The 23,914-nt window shown below is 40.0% G+C and overlaps 3 protein-coding genes across 4 annotated transcripts in view; 2 read left to right on the top strand and 1 right to left on the bottom strand.

Annotated features, from left to right (window-relative positions):
- cenpp (centromere protein P) overlaps nt 1-5,036 on the bottom strand; it is a 50,941-nt gene extending 45,905 nt beyond the window's left edge. The window contains exons 1-5 of the mRNA XM_008320704.3: nt 4,917-5,036; nt 4,166-4,324; nt 3,620-3,774; nt 3,285-3,373; nt 2,035-2,123 (exon numbers count right to left, since the gene is read on the bottom strand). Coding sequence (XP_008318926.1) covers nt 2,035-2,123; nt 3,285-3,373; nt 3,620-3,774; nt 4,166-4,311 — 479 coding nt within the window. The 5' untranslated portion in view covers nt 4,312-4,324; nt 4,917-5,036. The remainder of the gene's footprint in view (nt 1-2,034; nt 2,124-3,284; nt 3,374-3,619; nt 3,775-4,165; nt 4,325-4,916) is intronic.
- A 2,439-nt stretch (nt 5,037-7,475) lies between these two features.
- nol8 (nucleolar protein 8) lies at nt 7,476-13,986 on the top strand. Its single transcript, XM_025059811.1, has 17 exons — nt 7,476-7,635; nt 7,865-7,927; nt 8,151-8,229; nt 8,389-8,545; nt 8,667-8,962; nt 9,089-9,354; nt 9,442-10,577; nt 10,981-11,160; nt 11,245-11,352; nt 11,739-11,832; nt 11,911-12,046; nt 12,124-12,204; nt 12,326-12,636; nt 12,712-12,880; nt 13,066-13,127; nt 13,317-13,399; nt 13,655-13,986. The coding sequence occupies exons 1-17, from the start codon at nt 7,515-7,517 to the stop codon at nt 13,712-13,714; spliced, it is 3,402 nt and encodes a 1,133-aa protein (XP_024915579.1). The 5' UTR covers nt 7,476-7,514; the 3' UTR covers nt 13,715-13,986.
- Nucleotides 13,987-14,734: 748 nt separating this feature from the next.
- On the top strand, nt 14,735-23,039 carry gpr37l1a (G protein-coupled receptor 37 like 1a). 2 transcript variants are annotated; one of them, XM_025060464.1, is made up of 3 exons: nt 14,735-14,913; nt 15,010-15,644; nt 20,546-23,039. In XM_025060464.1, exons 1-3 carry the CDS (start codon nt 14,883-14,885, stop codon nt 21,563-21,565), a joined length of 1,686 nt encoding a protein of 561 aa, XP_024916232.1. In that variant the 5' UTR covers nt 14,735-14,882; the 3' UTR covers nt 21,566-23,039. The 2 variants fall into 2 exon arrangements, with proteins under 2 accessions (XP_024916232.1, XP_008318929.1); XM_008320707.3 differs by having other exon boundaries at nt 14,735-15,644.
- Nucleotides 23,040-23,914: the final 875 nt, after the last annotated feature.

Here is a 23,914-nt window from a genome sequence, read left to right on the forward strand (position 1 = left end):
CAGAAAAAATACATTGTATTGATAATGCTGGGCTCCAAAGAAAACAAGTGGTTAGTTGTCTAATTGTTCCAAGTATACAGAAATATGTTTGCTTCGGGGATTTGTTGCTGCAAGTGATCATTAAAACAACCTGTTCATTGGAATCTTCTCCTAAGTTTCAGACCTGGCTCGTACTCGATCTCCTGCTGTTGTTCTGACCTCAGCACAGTTTGGCCTCATGTCAGCAGCCTGGTTTGGATCAGTCCAACAAGCTGTTACCAAATCTCTTGGGTTGTTACTACTGCAAGTTCTAGCTGGGCATCTAGTAGTTCACGGATAAACTTTGATTACTAAACAGTTACTAAACTATACACAAAGTCAACGTGAAGTAATTGTCCACACTAACACATTTTATTCAGCTGAATTTTATTGGCTGTAAATCTTTATTTAGAAAATCCCTGCCTCCTTTTTTTTCAACTTTTAACCTTTGCATTTATTTTTGTGTCAAATGATTGGTTGCATACATTTGTCCTTATGAACAGACTTGGTGTGTAGTATTAATAATTTAGCAATTACACACAGCCTGTGAAAGCAGCTTAAGAACATCAAACAAAATCCTGCAAACTGAATCAAGAAGCAACTTTTTTGAAGCAAGCAAGAAAGAATTGTTTATGTAACTACATTTGGTTGTGACTGACGGGGAATTTCACTAGAAGCAGTTTGACTTAACAAAGCTCACTCTGGTACTGTTTAACTGTAGTCCTCTCTTACGCGCGCACACGCACACACTCACAATACAGCAGTGTGTAAGAATCATTATCTCCAGTATTTTTCCGTCTGCTTCCTGCCAGACTCAACAGACTAGACCATACATTCCAGATGTGGTTTGGCCTCAGATTTGGAGCAAATTAGACTTAAGCTCAGTACAGACCTTTGACATGAAAGATACTTTCTGCCAAGGTGTGTTTACATAGATAGAAAATGCACCTGGGACAAAAACAACAACTACAACCTGATTAATTGACGTAACACCGAGTGACGAGTGTGTCCGAGGATGGATCTAAGAAAGGTCAGGGGCAAATAAGGTGATCTCAGCATCATGGGAGTTGACCAAAGTCCCAAGCTAAACTGCTATGTTGTATACACCAGATATATAGCATTTCCAACAACTTGCTAGGCCATAAAGTCACCGCCATGCTTCCTCCACCTCAACATTTTTTAAGTGTGCAGAACCTTTGCGGTTATTCTGGAGAGGATATTTTAAACAATACTTGGCCTCGGTTTTGGATGGTTGACCTGACAATAAACATACATTTGCATAAACATATTTTGACAACTCCCATGTTTAAAGTCTTGAACTTGGTACATTTGTAACAAAACAAGGGTGTGATTAAAATTAAATTGTTCTTATTTTTTGTTTGTTTGTGATCTATACAAAAGTACTGTGACAGTCAACCATCAGTTGGCAGTTAAGCAAGTGTGACAGTGAAGTAAGTGCCAGAAAAGGCTTTTTAATGTTTTCAGAATTAAAACCTCAACTCCCTCATATTCTTTCTCTCTTACATTAGCATTGAATTATACTGGTGTGCTCATAAGAAAGAAATATAAAGTCTCTGAGCAGATGTGGCTTGTACAGTATATGATTTTTTTTAAACTAAAATTGTGGGTGGTTACTCTCCTGAACATATAATGAATGTAACATGTCACACTTGTGGGGGCAACACATGAGCACTTAGAAAAGCGTGTTGTTTGTGAGTCAAACAAAGGAGATAAAGTGTGAGAGACTGTGTTCAGCTGGACGACAGATGTTTAATAACCACTTGGGTTTTACCTAAAAAGGCTGCTTCATCCTGGCAGGAATAACAAACAGTATCAAACATGAAGAGTGGGTCTGAAAGTGGTTCTACAAGTTAAGGAGTTTGTCTCCTCAGTGCACCAATACAAACACTAACAACCATCATCATCATATATTTGTCATACCGCCACTGTAATGACCAGCTCTAACAGGAGGAAAATGGGCTGAGTATGACATCAGTCTGCAGTATTCCAGCTTACCCTGACATGAAGTTTTTGAAGCTCTGGTGATCAGTGGTGTCCATCACAATGTTCAGATCACTGACTGTTCTCACGGAGCTGTCACCCTGCTGCAGGACAAACATACCAGTTACGAATAGTAATAAAAAAGTACAGTTTGTTGATTGATCTATTTTAGTTTGATGGTCAGTATAGTTTAGTTTGATTCCTCAGTAAAACATATAATATATTCACAAACTTCATTAAATACATTAACTTCACAAACTTTACACAGAGTCTGAAGAGTTTAATACTGAGAGACCAAAATGGTTTTGCAACTACATGGTTATGAACAATAAGAAAAAACACCTTAGCCAACGTTTGCTCTGACCTGACTCTTTTACAAGTCAAATTTGACACTCATGTCCCATTTGAATGTATTATTTTTTATTTCAAGGTAAATTTGTGGAGAACATAATTTTCTATAGTGAGGCTGGTACACACAACCTTTCATCAGTAGAAAATACACATTTAAAATTATCGTGAAAGTGTTTTTCAAAACAAGTCAAAACTTTGGAGAAAAGCAGTGATTTTAATGGCATTTTTACGAGCAAGTTACAGAGGTGTGATTTAACAGAAACATCTGTTCTGGTGTTGAATGCAGAAAAATGAAAACCAGAAAAATAAACAATGTGAGTTCACAGAGCAATAAAACAGAATCACTTTAGTAAAACTGATTTCATACTGCCTACTATTACTACACTAATGTTACTATTACCTTTTAGCATCTAGTGATTAAATATATTACTAGAATCCAAGGAATAACCACAGCTGCTGTTAAATTTGGTTTTGTAAATAAACCCATCAAACTTCCATTTCATTGAAATCCTTCCAATTTTTTGAATAATAACTTTTAATCATTTGTACTTTGGAAGTGATAGCATAGCATTGAAGCACTAATGGTTTCTGGCAGTACCAATTTCATTTCTAGATTTTATTTGACATATATTTTATTATTGACTAATTCAACACGTGGGACCTGTTATTAGTAAGTGTTTTGCTGTGATTACCGATGTTTAAACTTTGAGCTACATGCTCAAACGGTGAAATATGTTTTTGGTGTCCTCTGTCACCCTCTGCTGGATATCGACTGTAATAACACTGGCTTTGTGAGTCGCAGTCCACAGAAATGAGTTTAAAGAAATAACGGCTGTGCAGTTTGGATTGAATGAGAGAACTTCTGGTTATTAACTAAACTGGTGTCAACAAAAACTAAACTTCCTAATGCTCACCTTTTCTTCAGACAACTGGAACTCCACCTGGAATTCCTGTTCAGAGCAGTGGCCTGATATACACAGCTGCTGGATGCACTTGTTCTCACCTGTTAGAAGAACACATCACATCTGAATAAATACACAGAAACTTTACATTATTATATGAATTCAGAATAAAATCACTTCAAGCTTCAAATAATAATACAAATAATAACAATAATACAAATGACCTGTGAGGACAAAATAATAACAATGTTTATGTTCATTGAGTTACAAAGTTTAATTTCCACTGGATTTTACTTGATACAGCAGGAAACACTGAGGTTTGTGCTAAAAATCAACAGTTCGCCTACTTCTTTGAAGAGTCTTTGTGATGCAGCTGTCCAAATTGATTCCATTCATCTGTGTTTGTCTCCTCAGACCCTCCTCCATTTTATTCACCTCCTCCTCCAGCTGAGACATTACCACCTCCTTCCTTCTACCTTGAGTCTGCCCACAAACAAATGACCTGTGAGGACAAATATACAACAGTTACCATAACACAACAGCAATGTTTGTTCACTTACACTTGTTCTGTTGAGAACAAATGCAGTTTTTCACATTTAATCCACGGTATGCAATAAAAGTGCAGGTACTTGGTTCTTGTAAATGTACAGTATATGTAACTTAATGGATTTGGTAATAGAAAATAAATTGATATATAATTAGCTTAACGTTAATCGGGATTTAATGTAATCAGACGAGTAAATATGACCTATTGAATACTGAAATATCTATACATGAGCCGGTCTAACAAAAGAGAGAGACAGCAAAATAAAAACGTGCCGAGGTGCACATACTAACTCTAGTACTACCATTAGACATATTGAACAATATAATAAAAATAAAATGAGACGCACAGAGCATTCTGCATTTCTCCAGTGAAGCTGAACGTCATGTCTTTGTAGTTGTTCTGCTTCTGGCGCTCCAACTCCACAAGTTCTTCCCGGAGACGTTCAATCTGCGCTTCCAGGACTTTCACATCCTCAGAGTTCTCCTTATTCATATTTCCTGCAATTCTGGGAAAAGACCAAAATCGAATCAGTTTCAAAAGTGCAGAAGTCCGACTGAAAGTGTTTTAACCCGTATAATGTCTCACAATTTTGATCCTCCTAAAATTGCCCCAACTTATTTTGACCTAGTGATGTGTGTTCTAAAAGCAGGTAATCGATTAATTCGTGAGGTACATTTCGTTGTGTGTATTTATTTGTCTGTATATGTACAACGACAATTAAGGGGAATCTTCTTTTACTCGTCAATCAATTCTGAACTTATGTCCAACCTGTTTACATAAAGGTGTTACCTCCAAAGTACAAGAACAACTCGTAGTCCACACAAAGATAAAGGAGTCAATAAAGGTTTTAGAAATGCAACATCTTTTCTAGAAATGTAAACATTTAAAATGACAACTGTTTATCAAAACATAAACACAGCTACAGTGATAACAACACGAGAGTCCAACCACCCAATGACGCTGACGTTTTTCGTACCGTTCACCGAAATACAAAGAGACCTTTACATTAAATACTTTCAGACTTTACTAGTTACGCATTAGAGCTGTTGTCATTGTGTTTTATCAAATACATAACTAATTTTAACGTTTTTTCTCACCCAAAACAACGTTCGTCTTCAAACACAACGCAAAACAGATTCAGAGCATCGCGCCCTTTGGACGGTACCACTTTTAAGGCACCGGGGAGGGGAGACGAATGTGCTTCTCTGAAAACTGTTGACACAATGCGTTTACTAATAGGTGGACATTCTCTAAATTTCTATAATAACATATCGCTTGTGTGTTTTTATCTCATAATTGTCATTGTGATCACTGAGTTTAAAATAATATTAGGTATTAAGTAGTCAAAATCACCTTTAGTTCTTCAGGCTGGCCCTGCCCAGTTAACTTCATTTAACGAAAAGAAAATTTACGTTTTATGTTACCTATTTTCAACAATTTCGTTAGTGTATCAGAAATATTTATACATTTTCAAGAATATATAAATATTAGTGTAATTTAACACATTATTTTAAAATAAAATTACACTAAAAGAGCGGAACCTTCTGTCAAAGAAAGATGACGGAAGGATATATGGAAGGAAAGCAACCCGGAAAGAATAGGTAGTGACACCAGCTGGATACATGTGTGGTAAACATTTTTAAAAACGTTTTTCGCTGGATATCTATTTAAGCCGTCGTTTGCTTAGTGTGTATTTATTATTACAGAAAGAATTTCATTACTGCGGCTGTCATTAGGTGTCCATCTCAAATACATGTCTTATTAAAGAAACTTTGCATGTTTGATTTTTAACTGCTCGATCGCTCGGGGAACAGCTCGGGTCGGTTTTATATAGACACACATATGTAGACATTATATATCATTTTAATTTGTAATGAAATGTATGCGTTTGGGAAAAAGTGTGCTTAAAGGGTGTATAAACTGTTGATAAACATTGATTGTAATAGTATGAATACCTCAACTATATGTACAAATATTAGTGGAGAAGTATTTGGCGTTGGTGCGTATTACATATATATATATATATATATATATATATATATATATATAAGGAACCATTATTCCCGTTTCTGTATAATTCTCATTCGGTCATCTTGGTATCAATACAATATTATTCTCCTATTGTCCATTTATGAATGTGAAATCATTGTAAACAGTATGATTTTCTCGTTGCTGTCAGTGTTGCTGCTTCTACAAAGCGATGAGACGGCTGTACATTGGTGGGTTGAGCAACTCGGTCACCCAGAAAGATCTGAAAGACCGATTTGGAAAGTTTGGAGATGTACAGGATGTGGAGCTCAGAACAAAGAGGGATGAGGAGGGTGAGGAGTCCATAACCAACTAAGCTTGATTTAACTTTGAAATTTCACTATATAACAATTCTGTTTTAGTATGTGGTAGTTTTTAGAATCAAATCCCTCATTGAACCATCATTAAGCAACTGTAATTTTTTTTAACATTGGTTTTAACAAAAGACTTTGATAAATATAAGTTTGTTTGTTTTTTTTGTTCTGATTTTTTTTGCTGACATTTGCTGTTTTTTTTCTACAGGTGTTCCCTTTAAAACATTTGCCTACGTTAACCTCAACATTTCTGATGCCGACCTTAAGAAATGTGAGTGAACAGATTTGCTGCAAAGATCAAACGTGTCTTCTGTGTGTCCTAAACATATTATACTGTTCTCCTTGTTCTGACAAAATGAGTCATTGAATTGTGTTGTAAAGTTACAGTTAAATGAATTGAATTACATTGATATCAAAAGATGCCAGTTATTACTGAACTTTATGAAAGTTTTGTGTCTACATGTGCTTTATTTCCCTGTTTTTTTGTTCCTCAGGTTTGACAGTACTGAACAAATCCAAATGGAAAGGAGGAACTCTGCAGATAGAAACAGCCAAGGAGAGCTTCCTGCACAGGTAAAGCCATATTCAGATCAGAAATCTGTGCACTTTATAAGAGATGTAAGTTATGTAATTAACTGTAATGTTTTAAATGTAATGATGAAATATTGCTCTAATTCTACCCTCAAAGTAAATTGATTTTGATGCATGACATGTACAATGTTTGCGTCTCAGACTGGCTCAAGAGAGGCAGGTTGCAATGGAGCAGAACCTCTGTCAGCCTGAAGTGGAGGACAAGAGACGAAAGATGCTTGACTCCCTGAGTAAAGCTGGTGTTGACAATTTCACCATGAGGGCGGCAGTGCCAGGAACTGAAGTACCAGGGCACAAGGTGAGGTCTCCCTGTTTTCATCATGGTGCATCTCAGGAGTATTTTCCTCTCAGATGAAGACGATGAACTAACGACGTGATTATATTTTAATTTTAAGTACTCTTGTACAATCTTGTTTTAGGACTGGGTCGTCAGTAAATTTGGCCGGGTTCTCCCTGTTCTCCAGCTCAAGTGTAAGAAGGGGAACAAAGCCCGGACACTGAAGTACGACCCCTCCAAATACAGCCACAACATTCGCAGAATCAACCAGACCGAATCTGACACGCACACCCCTGTCTCCCAGCTCACATGGGAGGTACAAGGAGGTGATGATGACATCAGTAAAAAGAGGCGGGGCGAATTCCCTCCATATCAACCACCCAGACCCAAAAAGCGTTGGCTCCTATTGTCCATTTATGAATGTGAAATCATTGTAAACAGTATGATTTTCTCGTTGCTGTCAGTGTTGCTGCTTCTACAAAGCGATGAGACGGCTGTACATTGGTGGGTTGAGCAACTCGGTCACCCAGAAAGATCTGAAAGACCGATTTGGAAAGTTTGGAGATGTACAGGATGTGGAGCTCAGAACAAAGAGGGATGAGGAGGGTGAGGAGTCCATAACCAACTAAGCTTGATTTAACTTTGAAATTTCACTATATAACAATTCTGTTTTAGTATGTGGTAGTTTTTAGAATCAAATCCCTCATTGAACCATCATTAAGCAACTGTAATTTTTTTTAACATTGGTTTTAACAAAAGACTTTGATAAATATAAGTTTGTTTGTTTTTTTTGTTCTGATTTTTTTTGCTGACATTTGCTGTTTTTTTTCTACAGGTGTTCCCTTTAAAACATTTGCCTACGTTAACCTCAACATTTCTGATGCCGACCTTAAGAAATGTGAGTGAACAGATTTGCTGCAAAGATCAAACGTGTCTTCTGTGTGTCCTAAACATATTATACTGTTCTCCTTGTTCTGACAAAATGAGTCATTGAATTGTGTTGTAAAGTTACAGTTAAATGAATTGAATTACATTGATATCAAAAGATGCCAGTTATTACTGAACTTTATGAAAGTTTTGTGTCTACATGTGCTTTATTTCCCTGTTTTTTTGTTCCTCAGGTTTGACAGTACTGAACAAATCCAAATGGAAAGGAGGAACTCTGCAGATAGAAACAGCCAAGGAGAGCTTCCTGCACAGGTAAAGCCATATTCAGATCAGAAATCTGTGCACTTTATAAGAGATGTAAGTTATGTAATTAACTGTAATGTTTTAAATGTAATGATGAAATATTGCTCTAATTCTACCCTCAAAGTAAATTGATTTTGATGCATGACATGTACAATGTTTGCGTCTCAGACTGGCTCAAGAGAGGCAGGTTGCAATGGAGCAGAACCTCTGTCAGCCTGAAGTGGAGGACAAGAGACGAAAGATGCTTGACTCCCTGAGTAAAGCTGGTGTTGACAATTTCACCATGAGGGCGGCAGTGCCAGGAACTGAAGTACCAGGGCACAAGGTGAGGTCTCCCTGTTTTCATCATGGTGCATCTCAGGAGTATTTTCCTCTCAGATGAAGACGATGAACTAACGACGTGATTATATTTTAATTTTAAGTACTCTTGTACAATCTTGTTTTAGGACTGGGTCGTCAGTAAATTTGGCCGGGTTCTCCCTGTTCTCCAGCTCAAGTGTAAGAAGGGGAACAAAGCCCGGACACTGAAGTACGACCCCTCCAAATACAGCCACAACATTCGCAGAATCAACCAGACCGAATCTGACACGCACACCCCTGTCTCCCAGCTCACATGGGAGGTACAAGGAGGTGATGATGACATCAGTAAAAAGAGGCGGGGCGAATTCCCTCCATATCAACCACCCAGACCCAAAAAGCGTTGGACAGATATTGACTCCCAAAAGGCTGTTGGTACAAACAGGTAATGAATGAATTATTCGTTTTAAAATTGAAGTTCCAACAGTTTTTTTTGTCTAAAAATGTTATTTTTTTACTGAGTTCCTGCTCTTAGATTGACAGCCTAACTTTTCCCTGTTGTTTCATTCAGGTCACAACAGAACAAGGTTGTAAATCACGTCGAGAAGCTTCAGACCAACAACAGACCTGAACTACACAACAACCATAAACCTTTTCTAAGGAATCCAGCACCTTTTACTGGTAGTGATGGTGACTCAGATGAGGAAATTCGTAGACTGGTATCAACTCAGAGCAACGTCTGTAATCCACCAGGTCATAAAGAGGAGGAAGATAATCTGGAAGTGGTGGGATTTGACTACATGGTAAAGTCGGGATTGTTCCACCTGCGACAGAAAGGTAGCACAAGAATTCAAATCCAGAAGTTCAAACATGACGTCTTTCATAAATGTGTGTTTTACGGGTTGTGCTGGAATGTGATTTCAGGTCAGCCGGATGATGAAGACGAGGATGGTTACAATTCTGCTGGTACAGATGAACTTTTTGCCTCCAGGAAACCAGCAACGCTTCCCTCTCTTCCTGGAGCTCCACTGCAGGAGAAACAGACTTTAAACACTGACAAAACACTCTCAGAGAATGGAGTGAGGAAGAGGAAAACTCAGAAGAAAGACCAAGTTAGAAAAGTGGAGAGGGAGACGGAAGAAGATACCAGGAAGTCTTTATGTGCCGAAAAGAAAGAGGAATGTGTTCAAAAGAGTTCACAGAAACAAGACGGCAGTTCCAACAACCACAGTAAAAAAAAGGCAGTGGTCCCTGACCTAAACCCCCCCTCATCAGATCTAGATGAAGATGGGGATGAGGAAGGAGATGAGTCAGAATCGGCTGATTCCTGTTCAGACTCTGAATATGAGGCCATGTTTTTGAATGCTACCTGTATGGAAATCTCTTTTACTGATCTTCAAAGACTGGCTGAAGAATCTCAGCAGACTTCTGAATCGATTCCCAGCATCAATGGAACCAAGTTTGAAAAAGAAACTGACCCTGAATCTGTCCCTGCAAAACAGCGAGTGCCAAAAAAAGGCACTATGCCAGAGGAGATCCTCGCCTCCATCATGGGGGAGGGCGACAGCAGTGATGAGGAAGAGCAGCAGAAGAAGAAGAAAAAATCGAAACAAAAAATAGTAACTCAACTGCCCGCATTTCAAGGGACGAAAACACTAAAGGATAAAACAGAGGCAGAAACTACTACAGATGACGAGGAGGAGGTGGTGGTCCATCAGGCTGTGCTTTCATTTCCGGATAAAGCAAAGAGTCCACTCTCTTCTTCTTCTTCATCGTCCTCCATTGAAGAAGATGAGGAGGAGGAGGACGAGAAAGTCTCTGCAGAAACTGGTGAGAAAACAGCAACTCCTCCTAGTCCCTCCTCTGAATCCTCCAGTGAAGAAGAAGAAGAGGAGGAGGAGAAAGTGACAGAGAAAACTGCTTCCAGAGTAAATTTAGGAGCCAAGGAGGAAGAGGAGCTGCAGAAGAAGGCCAACATGAGACGACTGGCTGCCATTCAGCAGAGGCAGAAAAAGGCTGAAGAAAATAAGAAGCTCATCCAGGGGGCCTTAGCCAACCTGGTGTGTGTTAACTGTTCACCTTGAATTTCCTTGAATTAGAGTAAGAACAACAAACTTACAAAATGATTTACTTCTTGTACCAATAACAACGTACAAATAGAATAGCTCTAAGATAACATTTAATTACATATAGTAAAAAAAAAATGTGTCAATGAGTTTTAGTTTTAGAAGGAGGAGAATCCACAAAAGTATTACAGTATTTTCCAGACTATAAATCGCACCAGTGCCCTCTAGCGGCTGCCAGTGTGAAAATAACGAACATGTGAAATTATAAATTTTAATATATAAGACACACCTAAGTATAAGTCACAAACATAGCCAAAGGATGAAAAAAAAAGTGCGACTTATTGCCCGGAAAATACGGTATTTCAGGCCATGTCTGATAAACTCTCACCTCTTGCAGGATACTCCGACAACAGGAAAAGGGAAGCACATCGTCTTTGGTTCTGATGATGACGAAGAGGAGGAAGATGAGCAGCACACACCCTCAGAGATCACAGTGTCGAAGACCACTCTGTTCAGCGAATCAGAGGAGGAGACTACAAGTGATGAGGAGTCAGCTGAGAAAAGCAACAAAGACAAAGTGAGTTCTGGTCTAAAGAAGCAGAGAAGTGTCCGTCTGTGGCACTAATTTAAATATGTACTTCTTTTTCATCATCATCTAAAGAACACAGGTCCTCAGTTATTTGGAGGGAGTGATGGTGAGGAGGAGGAAGAGGAAGATGAAAGCAGGTTTGAGATCAGGCCCCAGTTTGAAGGTCGTGCAGGTCAGAAGGTAAGTTCACACAAATTTCTTCCATTCTCACTCTCACAGGCTTCGTTTATAGAGATTCTGTCAAAACCAATGTGTTACCAAGTGGATTGTGGGAAACTGTAGACTAGTGTTTTTCAACCATGGGTCCAGCCTTAGGTGAGGTCACCTGGAATTCAAATGGGGTCGCCTGTAATGATGAGTAATTGATTAAGTGAAGTATTTGCAACACATTATATCAAACATGATCAAAAACCTCAAGAAAAAACTAAATGTCTTAATTTCACAATTATTTATGAATAACTGTGATTAAACCACAGGTACCCTGTTTTATCTCTGAATGAAAACCCTAATAAAATATTTTTTTCACCAATTAATTTACTGGGTGTCTGTTTCTCGCTCCTGTCCAGCTGATGGAGCTACAGTCTCGGTTCGGGACAGATGAACGATTTCGGATGGACTCTCGTTTCCTGGAAGACGCCAAGGACGAAGATGAAGAGTCAGGTGAGTGTTGACGTCGGGTTCCCCCACTTCTGCTGTTTCAAATACACATTCACTTTACATCCATTGTTCATGACCTAGGAGAGAAGAATAGCATAACGGAAGATAAATCTCTGAAGGAGGAGAAAAAGAAGAACCTGTCCATCCTGCAGAGCGTCCTGGGCAGCAGCCAACAACCGTGCAGCAGCAAGACCGCAATCAAAGCCAAGACATTTAGGTAAATCCACTGTCAGTCACAATGTAAATGTAAGATTCGGTACGAGATGAATTGAAGATTCAAATGTGTTTTTGCAGAGACGTCTCAGGTCTGCACTATGATCCCAGCAAAGAAGAACACGCAGCATTTGAGAACAAACCAAGTGAAACCAAAGAAAGGTATGAACAGAGATTTTTTTTTTACCAGTTTTATCACATCCAAAATACACAAACACACAATATGAGATACATACTTACACCATATATGGTTTTATTGACTTGTGATCTGTTGTCTTCGCAGTAAGGCAGCCAGGAAGAAGAAGAGAGAAGAGGCTCTGAAGCTTCCAGAGGTTTCTAAAGAGATTTACTATGACGTGTCCGGGGACCTGAAGGCCGTCTTCGGTCAGACAAAGACGGAAAATGTCACTGAGGTAGAAGAGGAAAAAACTAACTGGGACCAAGAGGAGGAGGAGGAGGAGGAGGAGGAAGAAACCGAGAAAGATGAAGAATCCACTTCACTATTGACTCAAGTCTCAGCTGAGGAGAAAACAGAGTCTGGATTCAAATTCTCCTTCTTTGGAAATGACACAGAAACTGAAGAAAAAGCGACAGGTAAGTCTGTGTGTCCTAATGTCTATAAAACTTTAAAGGATGTTTATAATTTAGTTGTTCATGTGTTTCTTGCAGAAGAGTACAAGGTGGAGACCATCCAGGCTCCAAAAGTGTCATGGCAGCAAGATCGACGTTTTCAAGACAGCAGCTCAGAGGAGGAGGAGGAGGAGGAAGAGGAGGAGCAGCAGCAGTGGCACAAAGAGGAAACCAGGGAGGAAACAAGTGCCACACATAAAACCTCAGAGTATGACAACATCACTGTGTTTTCTTCTTCTTCTTACTTGTATTTAAACGCTAAAACAAATCCTTTTCACCCCTGTACACACAACAGCTGCTGTGACCGACTCATGGCTACATCTTTACCAAGCAGATTTTCTGACACTTTGAAGCTTGATCTTGACATTGACCTTTGTGTGTTCCTGTTCACAGAGAAGCCACTCCTCTGAAGTCCAGCCTCTTCTTCTTCTACCCTGAAGACAGCAGATTGACAGGTAGACTCAAATTCAGACACAGTTGTCCCTGAAAATCAGCCAGATTTGGCCCGCGGGCCTTAGTTTGACACCTGTGCTTTACACCTCTTTCACAACAGTGTACATAAACCCTGTATTACCTTCTTTACATTATTGTTTGTGTATTATTGTATTTACTCTTTTTGCTTGTATTCTTCATACCACCACCAGAGGGCCCAAAGTTGTTCCGTTGTTCCTCTCAGTTGGAGGAGCAGAGGGAGCAGTGGGAGGAGAGGAGAAACCAACTCCGACAGGTACAAATCACTTTAATAACGGCTTTTAACAGAGCAATATGGGACTTTAAACTCAATTACTTTGAAGAAATGTAGATCAGTCAGGTGAAAGAATAAATTAGTCAGAAGAACTGACGACAAGTAGGTTGCAGTAGTCACAACATAGTTCAGTCGTTGTTCATCTCAACTGTGAAAATATACAATTAATGTAAACAAAGTTCTGTTTAACGTAGTGTATAAGAAAAACGGTTTGCATTTTTCATATTATTTTTACAGGAGTGCCGTAAGAAACACAAGGAAGCGTGCAGGAAACTGAAGTCCTCCATGAAGAGCTGATGGTGAAGGAAGAAGAGCTTGGGTCTCAGTTTTCAACAGCCTTCTTCTCTCAGATGTTTTTTGCTACAAACTTTGAACATGGTATAGAGGAAGCTTCAAAATTATCCCAAAATGACAAGGACTGGATTTTTTCCTGACATTTTTGTTGGTGAATTGGTGTAATTTTGTAGTGTAATAAAGGTAAATGCTATTTTGTATAATTATTAGTTCAGTAAACATGCATTGGAAATAAATGAATGCATGTTACATGCAATTAAAAATACTTAAAACTATAATGTTGTAGCCTATTTTCCATTAATTCTATTCTCCTTTACTGAGACTTGAAGAACAGTGAAATATTTGTTTCTTATTTGACCAAATATTTACCCCGCTGAGAAGGTGCTGAAACACAACCTTATTGTTCTTGTGGACTTGAAATATTGATACCACATCAATTAATGTTTTATTGTTCTCAGCCAACACTTTTCCCACATGAGTAAGATCTGATGACTCAATAGTTACTCACTGTATACATCGTTCTACTGGCAGTGTAGTAGCCTGGCTAACTGACTGGAGCTCAAAGCCACTTTCTTTAATGGAACTGTTACAATTATTTAAATTGCCTCCCAAATCAATAAAAAACGGACAAATCTTTACGGCAACATTTCAATCAATGTCAACACCAGTAAATGTTTTATGTTGTAGTGTATTACTTGCCAACAGTCCTACCTTAGATTTGCCATCAGCAGGCTTCCATTCTTCCAGAGGTATTAGCGCCATCTGTCGGCAAGTATCTACTGAGAAACAGCCACGTTACCTAAAAAAGAAAGAAAAATAATTTCCCTGCTCATAAACATAACATATTTACTTGTCATGATCAGTAACGTTACATTCATTTCTCTCTATTTTTTCTTCTTTATTTCTTATATAATTCTATATTTTTTTAATAGTATTGAGGTAGTTCTTAGTTATTATTACTAATTAAATTTATTTTTAGTTGTAAAGTTGTTTCATGCAGACAAAAAACAACTTTCCGTTGGTGTAGTTTATTTTGAAACCTAAACCGGAAGCTTCGTGGTGGGTCTGGATGCTGGTGAAAAACAAGTGTGCCTTCTGAAGTTGCGGTTGTTGCAGAGTGTAAACTTCTCCATCTTCAGCACCAGAGTGGGTCACACACGGTCACGGATTCATGAACAGCTGGAGCTTCACAGAGTCACAAGGTTGTGAAAAAACATTTTCACTAGAAGAAGCAAAGTTAACAAAAAGAAGGATGAGCCCGGTTTTATTTCTTTTATTTCTCTACCTTTGGACGTCAGAGCCGCGGCTTGTACACTCACACCCGGGGGTGCAGTCTAGGACCGGGGCTGGGCTGGAGACGCAGCTGGAGGTGGATGCTGGAACCTCGGCTGCAGAGACAGATGACTCCGTGTCCTTGACCAAGACTCATGAAGACCGCATTGAACGGTGGGAAGTTACTGTCCTGAGGAGAGTCGCCCGAGGAGCCAAAGATGGGGAGTCCAGAAGAAGAGACCCGCACCCTGCGAGCAGTCAGGGGAAACCCCGGCCTTACGACGATCCGCACGGTTACTTCACTACACCGCGGACCGAGCGGCTCACCTCCGCCCCGGTGACCGACCACTCCTCCTCGGGTGGTCGTGGTCCAGGGCTGCTCAACCCGCTGTTCCCGGTGACAGACAGCACCTACTGGGCGTACGCCGTCATGCTATTAGCGTTGGTGCTTTTTGCCGTGGGCATCGTGGGAAACCTGGCGCTCATGTGCATCGTGTGGCACAACTTTTACCTAAAGAGTGCGTGGAACTGCATCCTTGCTGGATTGGCCTTCTGGGATTTCGTGGTCCTCTTCTTCTGCCTCCCCGTGGTGGTCTTCCATGAACTGACCCTGAAGAGGCTGTTGGGAGATCTGTCCTGTCGACTAGTGCCCTATCTGGAGGTGAGGCCGAACCCACGGGGGTCCACGTGTCTCAGGTGTACATCTTTGGTTTAATTAAGTTAACTATACTTAAGACTAGGTCCTAATCTGAAATCATCAGATATTTGGAGCAGATAGAAATTTAGGATTGACTAGGATTGAGTTTTACACAGTGAATATAATTTATATATATTTATATATGTATGTATGTATGTATGTATGTATGTATCAAATGTATACATAATCCAGTGTGATTCCTACAAAATGTTTTTTCACCTAGTTGACTGAACAATGTTTCTGACAAATTTACAAAGCCACAAGAATAGTCACAAAGACACAAAAGGTCCAACCATTAATCATCACAAACGAACTCCAACAGACTGAACAGACAACAAAAGGTTTGGCAAAGTTAATCATTGACCAAAGAGTGATGTAAAACTGTCACACTGACCCCAAAAGTTGCACCTCGGAGTTTGAAAAGAAACTCCAAAACACCAGCAGTTGGACATTTGACCACCACAAAGCCGTTGGTTGTACGACCAAAGCAAATAGAAGTGAAACAAAGGTTAACAGAAACAACCTTCCATGTGGATAATTTATTTAGATCTGCCACACTCACACACAGCCACGGCTTCACACTGTCACTGCTGTCTCTGCACTCGGCCGATTCACTCATTGTAAGGTTTTCACTTCATAACAACACGTGCAGCAGGCCTGTGATGAATGGCCTGATTGTGCGCTGTCGCTCCTCTCTTCCACACTCACAGCAGTCTTTGCTTTTAACAAACGTGCTGTTATGGGCTGTTTGGCCTCTTTACTCGTCGGTAATGGACCATCAGAGGAGAGAGAAGTCTGCTTCTCATTCAAACAAGGAGATAAAACAGAGTTTCAGTCCTGATTGTCTGTCACAACCTGTCACTGTGCTGTTTATTTAACCAAACTAAGTAAACGAGACTATAAAATTAGGTCTTAACTTTGCAGGAATCGTTGGGGGACCAACAAATGGCCCAAGTGGGACAGAGAAGAGCTTCATTAGAGGAGAGCAGCAGCTGTTGAATATGGAGATGTGAAAGATAAACTGTTTTGAAGAACTGGGTCAAATCAAGTCAACGGTGTTTAGTCTGTTTCTGAAAGGCACCTCAGTGCCAGGCACCAAGTATTTAGTCAATGGGCCTGCTGACTAGACTCCCAGCTGTCATCCAATGGTTGGGTTTGTTCAATAACTACTGGGGAAACATAGTCAAATCTGTCTCCTTGTTTAGTCCAGAAATCCTAAGATTTAGGACAACCACCTTGTGCTGCCCATGTCTGGGCCACATCACACATGCCGTGGTGCTCCAGTCCCAGCAGTTTCTCTCAGGGGTGGTGGGTTCTTCAGATGGGGCAGGGTGCATGACCAGACCCTGCAGCCCACCGTAGGCCACCCAGCTCTTGCTGACAGGGACCTGGTCCACCTCCAGGACTTAGCCCTGGGCTTCCTCCTTCCTCTATTTTCCATGGGATTCTCTGAACCCCCCTTTTTCTAACTCTTCAACTGGGACCGTTTTGCATTTGGAGACCATACTTGGAGAACATAGTCCTTGTGTTCAGACGCACTCAAACCTCTCCAACATGACAAGGTGATGATGGAGTGCCTACTTAGAGAGATGTTCATGACATGTTCAACTCAGAGGAGACCCTGTGGGGGCAGAACAGGGGCAGGTGAACAAGGAGAGCCCCAGTCCCACTTAGTAAGGATGGTTAGGGAAAGTGAAGTCTTGGAGCTTCTATGCCCCTCACCTAATTCTAAATGAATAATTGATGATGGATGTGTAGGATGTAGTCCATTCACTGTAGTCAGTGGATACAAAAACAATGTGAAAAAAATCATATATATACCTAGAGCCATTTTAATAATTGAATCAATTTTTCAACCTTGGGGTCACGACCCCATGTGGGGTCACCTGCAGTTCAAATGAGGTCACCTGGAATTTCTTGCAATTGATAAAAAATACAAAGACAAATATGAAAATATTATTCCTTTTAAAGTTATGATTAACACCACACACACTTTCTTTACTAATGTTGCTACTCTGTATTTGCAACCAGACACCCAGACCCCATTTTATGTGAAAATGGGGTCACAGGCCAAAAAAAGGTTGGGAACCACTGCATCAAATAAATATAAATATCCTGTTTAACTGAATCTTTCCAGATGATCCACCAGAACATTAACAAGGAGAGGATACGGAGTGTCATTTATTTTAGTTAATTTAAATTCAAGTCTTGGAGTAAAGTTCTACAAGATAAATAGTCGCCATCGCAGCCAGAGATACATTTCATACGACATCAATTTCTAAAACCCATTCAGCATTCGTTTAACGTTGGCAGCTTAGCTTTTTTCACACCTCACTGAAACCAACCATCCACTGCAGGAACATCATTAGAAATGCATCTGCTCAATATGCTGATTCCTCCATTGACTGCCCACTTTGGATGCCAAACTATACTGAGGTAAAGCCAAGGCAACAGCCATCATATAACTCTGCTTTCCATTAAGGAAAAGTTTACATTTGTGATTTTCTTTTCTTTTTGAAATGTAAATTAACCTTTGGGAAAAGTTTGAACCCTGAGCAATGGTTTTGGAAGTTTGTTACTCCTTCAACTACGATTGCTCAGAATAGATGGTTGTTTTTTTTTACTAATTGGTAAAAGCAAGCTTGAACAAAGCCTTTAAACAGGCTGCCAGCCTCCGTTCTCTTTGTTTCCTCACCTATTCTCATGCAAACGAGTGAGTGGATTTCTCCGAGTATTCAACATCTTTTAAACTCTCCTCTGCAGCTCGTACTCTGAGGGCTGTATTGAGCCGTGTGTACAGCAGGTCAGACTGCCAGCTGCCACTGTGCCACTCTGTTAGTTTAACTATTGAATCAATTTTTCAACCTTGGGGTCACGACCCCATGTGGGGTCACCTGCAGTTCAAATGAGGTCACCTGGAATTTCTTGCAATTGATAAAAAATACAAAGACAAATATGAAAATATTATTCCTTTTAAAGTTATGATTAACACCACACACACTTTCTTTACTAATGTTGCTACTCTGTATTTGCAACCAGACACCCAGACCCCATTTTATGTGAAAATGGGGTCACAGGCCAAAAAAAGGTTGGGAACCACTGCATCAAATAAATATAAATATCCTGTTTAACTGAATCTTTCCAGATGATCCACCAGAACATTAACAAGGAGAGGATACGGAGTGTCATTTATTTTAGTTAATTTAAATTCAAGTCTTGGAGTAAAGTTCTACAAGATAAATAGTCGCCATCGCAGCCAGAGATACATTTCATACGACATCAATTTCTAAAACCCATTCAGCATTCGTTTAACGTTGGCAGCTTAGCTTTTTTCACACCTCACTGAAACCAACCATCCACTGCAGGAACATCATTAGAAATGCATCTGCTCAATATGCTGATTCCTCCATTGACTGCCCACTTTGGATGCCAAACTATACTGAGGTAAAGCCAAGGCAACAGCCATCATATAACTCTGCTTTCCATTAAGGAAAAGTTTACATTTGTGATTTTCTTTTCTTTTTGAAATGTAAATTAACCTTTGGGAAAAGTTTGAACCCTGAGCAATGGTTTTGGAAGTTTGTTACTCCTTCAACTACGATTGCTCAGAATAGATGGTTGTTTTTTTTTACTAATTGGTAAAAGCAAGCTTGAACAAAGCCTTTAAACAGGCTGCCAGCCTCCGTTCTCTTTGTTTCCTCACCTATTCTCATGCAAACGAGTGAGTGGATTTCTCCGAGTATTCAACATCTTTTAAACTCTCCTCTGCAGCTCGTACTCTGAGGGCTGTATTGAGCCGTGTGTACAGCAGGTCAGACTGCCAGCTGCCACTGTGCCACTCTGTTAGTTTAACTATTTTCATGCTAATTAGAGCCTGGTGTTAATTATCTGGCGCTGTGTTTTAACTGTTTGAAGTCATTAAACACTCACAGAAGGAGGACAAGTCTCTCTGAAGGCGCGCTGTGTTTTCAGCCAAAACCACAGACTTTAATGTTCTCCGAGCCCCAATAATTGTCCCCCCGTCTGCAGGCTGAGACCTGTTACAGCGTAATTGCTCTCTTTTCCCCCTCCGTGACTCCTTTTGTTTCCTTGAGTCTGTATTCAAAAGGTTAAATTAAGCATCCTGGGTCCTCATTGCTGTAATTGTGACTAATTCATTCAGCGTAACAAGACAGAGGAAAAACCTTGGACACGTGTTTCCGCCTGTGTTTGCATCTGCTGCCTCTCAGTTGACCTCAGGCTGGAGTGAAGCAAAAGGGAGGTTTTAAAATAAGACTCCACGTTGACGTGTAAACTGGGATAATTCATTTGTGAAATTAATCAGATTAAAATCTCAGCAGATCACACACTGTATATGGAATAATTCCACTGTCCGTCCACTCATCGTTGCTCTAATACACAGTCAACAGACACACGGTCGTCGTTATTTATACACACTGTGTGAAAGAGCTTCTGTTTCACTTACACACCTTGAGTTTAAAACACTATCTCCAATCCCAGAAGTCAGATGGCAAGCTAGAATTAGCCTAGCTTTACCCATCGCAGGGCGGTCAGTAAGTCAACGACTGACATGCTGACTGACACAATTAACCAAACTGACTAATATTGTTGCGATGATGATTTCACCGACGCGCAAAATTTTGAGTTTTAGTTTAATATATATATTTTTTGACATATATCCATATTGAATATGTCATCATTTGCATTAGTTAGGAATAAAAACAGGTGAAAAACATCTACATCTAATAGCACTTGATTTATTTTGAATCTTGATTCATTTCAGCTACCCTCTGATTAATCATATCAACAGTATGATGTATTATCCACTGCAGTCTGAAGTTGTGTCCTTCTCTGTCGTTTCTCAGGTGACGTCTCTCGGCGTCGCTACTTTCAGTCTGTGTGCACTGAGTATCGATCGCTTCCATGCAGCCACCGGCCCCGGGCCTCTACAAGCACCGAGGGTGGAGTCGTGTCAGTCCATTCTATCAAAACTGTCAGTCATTTGGTTGGGCTCCATGGTGCTGGCTGTACCCGAGCTGCTTCTGTGGCAACTCTCACAGGAAACAGTCAACCTCCCTGTGCTCCCCACTGACCTGTATCACAGCCAATCAGGAGGCTCGCTGACGGCAGCACTGAGAGCAAACACTGGCTCCTTTAAGGTGGACATCTGTGTCCGAGAACCTTCCGTGGAGCTGCCGGAGAACATCTACGCTCTGATCCTGACCTACCACGAGGCCCGTATGTGGTGGTTCTTTGGATGCTACATCTGTCTGCCCCTGCTCTTCACACTGGCGTGCGACTTGGTGACGAGGCGAGTGTTAGCTCAGCGTCTGCTGCAGAAACCCGAAGGTGACAAGGTGACCAGCAGGTGCTCCTCCTCCTCTTCCTCATCCTCCACGACGAAGAAGAAGCAGCATGTGAGGGTGCACAGGCTCCGCCCTACCGTCATGGCGCTCACCGTCCTGTACATCACGTGCAACTTACCAGAGAGCATTTGTAACATCACACTGGCTTACGTCTCGGTCCCCGAGTCCACGACACTGCACCCTCTGATTTTAACAGCGCTGGGTTTGATTGGACAGTTCCTGCTGTTCGTACGATGCTCAGCGACGCCGGTGTTGCTGCTGTGTCTGTGCCGCTCCCTCGGACAGGCCTTCATGGACTGCTGCTGCTGCTGCTGTGAGGAGTGCCTGCCTGATAGCAACTCCTCTTCCTCTTCCTCAGCATCAGCTGCTGCCATGTCCACCCTCTCCTCTCCCACATCACCCACTCCATCATCTCTGTCTCCATCCAACAAGGACGAGACGCTGAAGAGTTTGTTGGGACCAGAACCAGCTGTCTGTGACAGGGCCAAAGACTCTTTAGCGATTGGGACGCCCTGTTGAAGCTCAGAACTGCCTTAACATGTAGTTTTTCAAAATTTGTTTTTTTTTTTCTTTCAATATTTGACGACGTTCAAAGGATATCAATTAGGACACATTGCATACATAAGATTCACAGCCAAGATAAGGGAACATGGTTTAGAGGGCCACAAGGCTAAAGATACATAATGAAACTCATTGAATTGTTCCTTTACACATGGTTTTATGGAGACCCAATAATGTGTTTTGGTAAAAACTGTAGAAACATTTCTTTTGTAGTTAATGGTAAATTTTGTCCATGTGCTGGGTTTGTTTCCTGTCCAGTATTTAACAATACATTTCCTTTACTCTGAAGGAGGGTTACAGTAGGTAAGAGCAACAGTACATTTCTTTTTTTTATTTAACATCCATTCCAGCTGTTTACAGTATTTGTGTAATAACTTACTTTGTACATCATTATATTAAGTATATACTGTATATATATTCATACAGTATATATCTATATAATGTTAATAATGCAGAGCCATTTGTAAAGGACTAACCTAGCTTAAAATGTTTATCTCCACGATGTACGAAGGCCGTCTTCACAACCTGCCAAACCTCTAGCTGTGTAATAAATGAGCAAAAAGTTCAAAAACAAATTTAAAATATGTATATTTGTGAAAATAATAAAGCAAATAATTGCTTTAATTACTCAACACCAATAACAGAACCAACAAGAACCAATAATAAAATGAACTAATGATGAGTCTGTAGGAGACCTCTGAGAAACATGATGTTAAAATGCAACACCTTATGAAATGATGGTATCTTTTTGTCTTCTGTTAGTCTCTGTAAACACACATAAAACAAACCTTACTTTTTTCTAATTGTTTGCAGGACGTATCTTTGAGTTATTTTTTTCCCCCTAAACTGTTAGACTTCTTTTTTTTATGAGGTGTCTGGAATAAAATCCAGATCTTTTAGCGAGGACAGTTTTTGTATACGTAGCTGGTTTATATAATATTTGATATAGTATTGTGGTTAAACCCAGGGTATATTTAAACCTAGCCTGTGTAACTGACAGTCTAAAAGTATGTGTTAATCAGAGACCTTGTACTTTTACAGATTTTTTTTTTCTGTATTTCTGTATCGTAGCCATTAACAAGGGTCTAACAGACCTTCAGGTTATTAAGGTGAAACGCCTGCAGTACTGTAGACGAGAGAGAGACACTGTACGAGTGTGTTTTAGATCAGCTACAAACACTTGGACTGATGTCAGTAAAGAGAAAAACATGCTGTTTGTATTTTTTTAATGATTTTCTTGTTGCAGCTTCATGTAGACCTCACTGCCAACATACAGTGGAGTCGTCACGTAGACTGCCGCGCGGTGTGATGTTGTGTACAGTATGTGTATGAAACACCAGTAGATGTTTGACTGGCTTATATCCTGTGTATCCTGTTTATCAGATTTTTTTTTTACTTGTTTTGTTATTTTTGGTTCAGTAAAGATTACATTTTGTCAAAGAAGATGTCTTGTGTTTTAATTTTATGTCTTATTTTATGTCTTATATATAGTTTATAATTTTAAGCTAATTCTCTAAGGTTGCTAATCTGCATTTATATAAATGCCTTCATAAATTCAATATACAAAATAAAATTCTGATTCTTAAAATCCACTGAATTCTAAACTAGAATTGTAACCCGTTAACTCCTGGGAATCTTGGTCGTGATTCAGTTTTCTATAATAATGAAGGAGAGATGAAGAAGTTCTCACACACTCTGATCTCTGTGGTAAAGAATGCTGCACACCCACTGAATGAGAGAGCAGCTCATGCCTGACTGTGACGCTCCTTTTTTGTCATCATTCAATTATTGAAGGTCACAGCTTCACAATAACAGTTGGCCTTTCAGTTTCTGAAGACATTAAAGAACGCAGTGGCTCTGTGAATCGTTGCCGGGGGGAGCAGACAAGAATTCCCCGCTTTCTGAAATAATATTTATCAGCCATTCACTATTTGTTTTTTATAAATAAAAGCAGTGTTAAACAGCGTCCTCTGTCAGTCTGGACCAATCGCTTTCACTCAGAGCACTGAAAACAAACCAGTCTGACTGTTGTTAGGAGACTTTGTGTAAACAGAGATTTTTGTTAGGATCCCTGAGGGAAAACATTTCTGGTGATTCACGCATTTGACTCATATCCATAGTTGCTGGAGCCATCTTCCTGCAACTATTGTTGGTGTTTTGAAGGCAGTGATGTGCAGTGAAAAGATGGATAAGTTTCAATTCCACCGCTGTGATTTTAATTTGATAAGAAACGAATTAGAAAAATCACAAAATTCTCCTTTAAAAATAGTCAAGACCTCAGTTTTATCATGTTATTAATATTCTCTT

The sequence above is a fragment of the Cynoglossus semilaevis genome, chromosome 11 (genome assembly GCF_000523025.1).
Source record: "Cynoglossus semilaevis isolate Cse_v1.0 chromosome 11, Cse_v1.0, whole genome shotgun sequence".
NCBI classification, from domain to species: Eukaryota; Metazoa; Chordata; class Actinopteri; order Pleuronectiformes; family Cynoglossidae; genus Cynoglossus; species Cynoglossus semilaevis.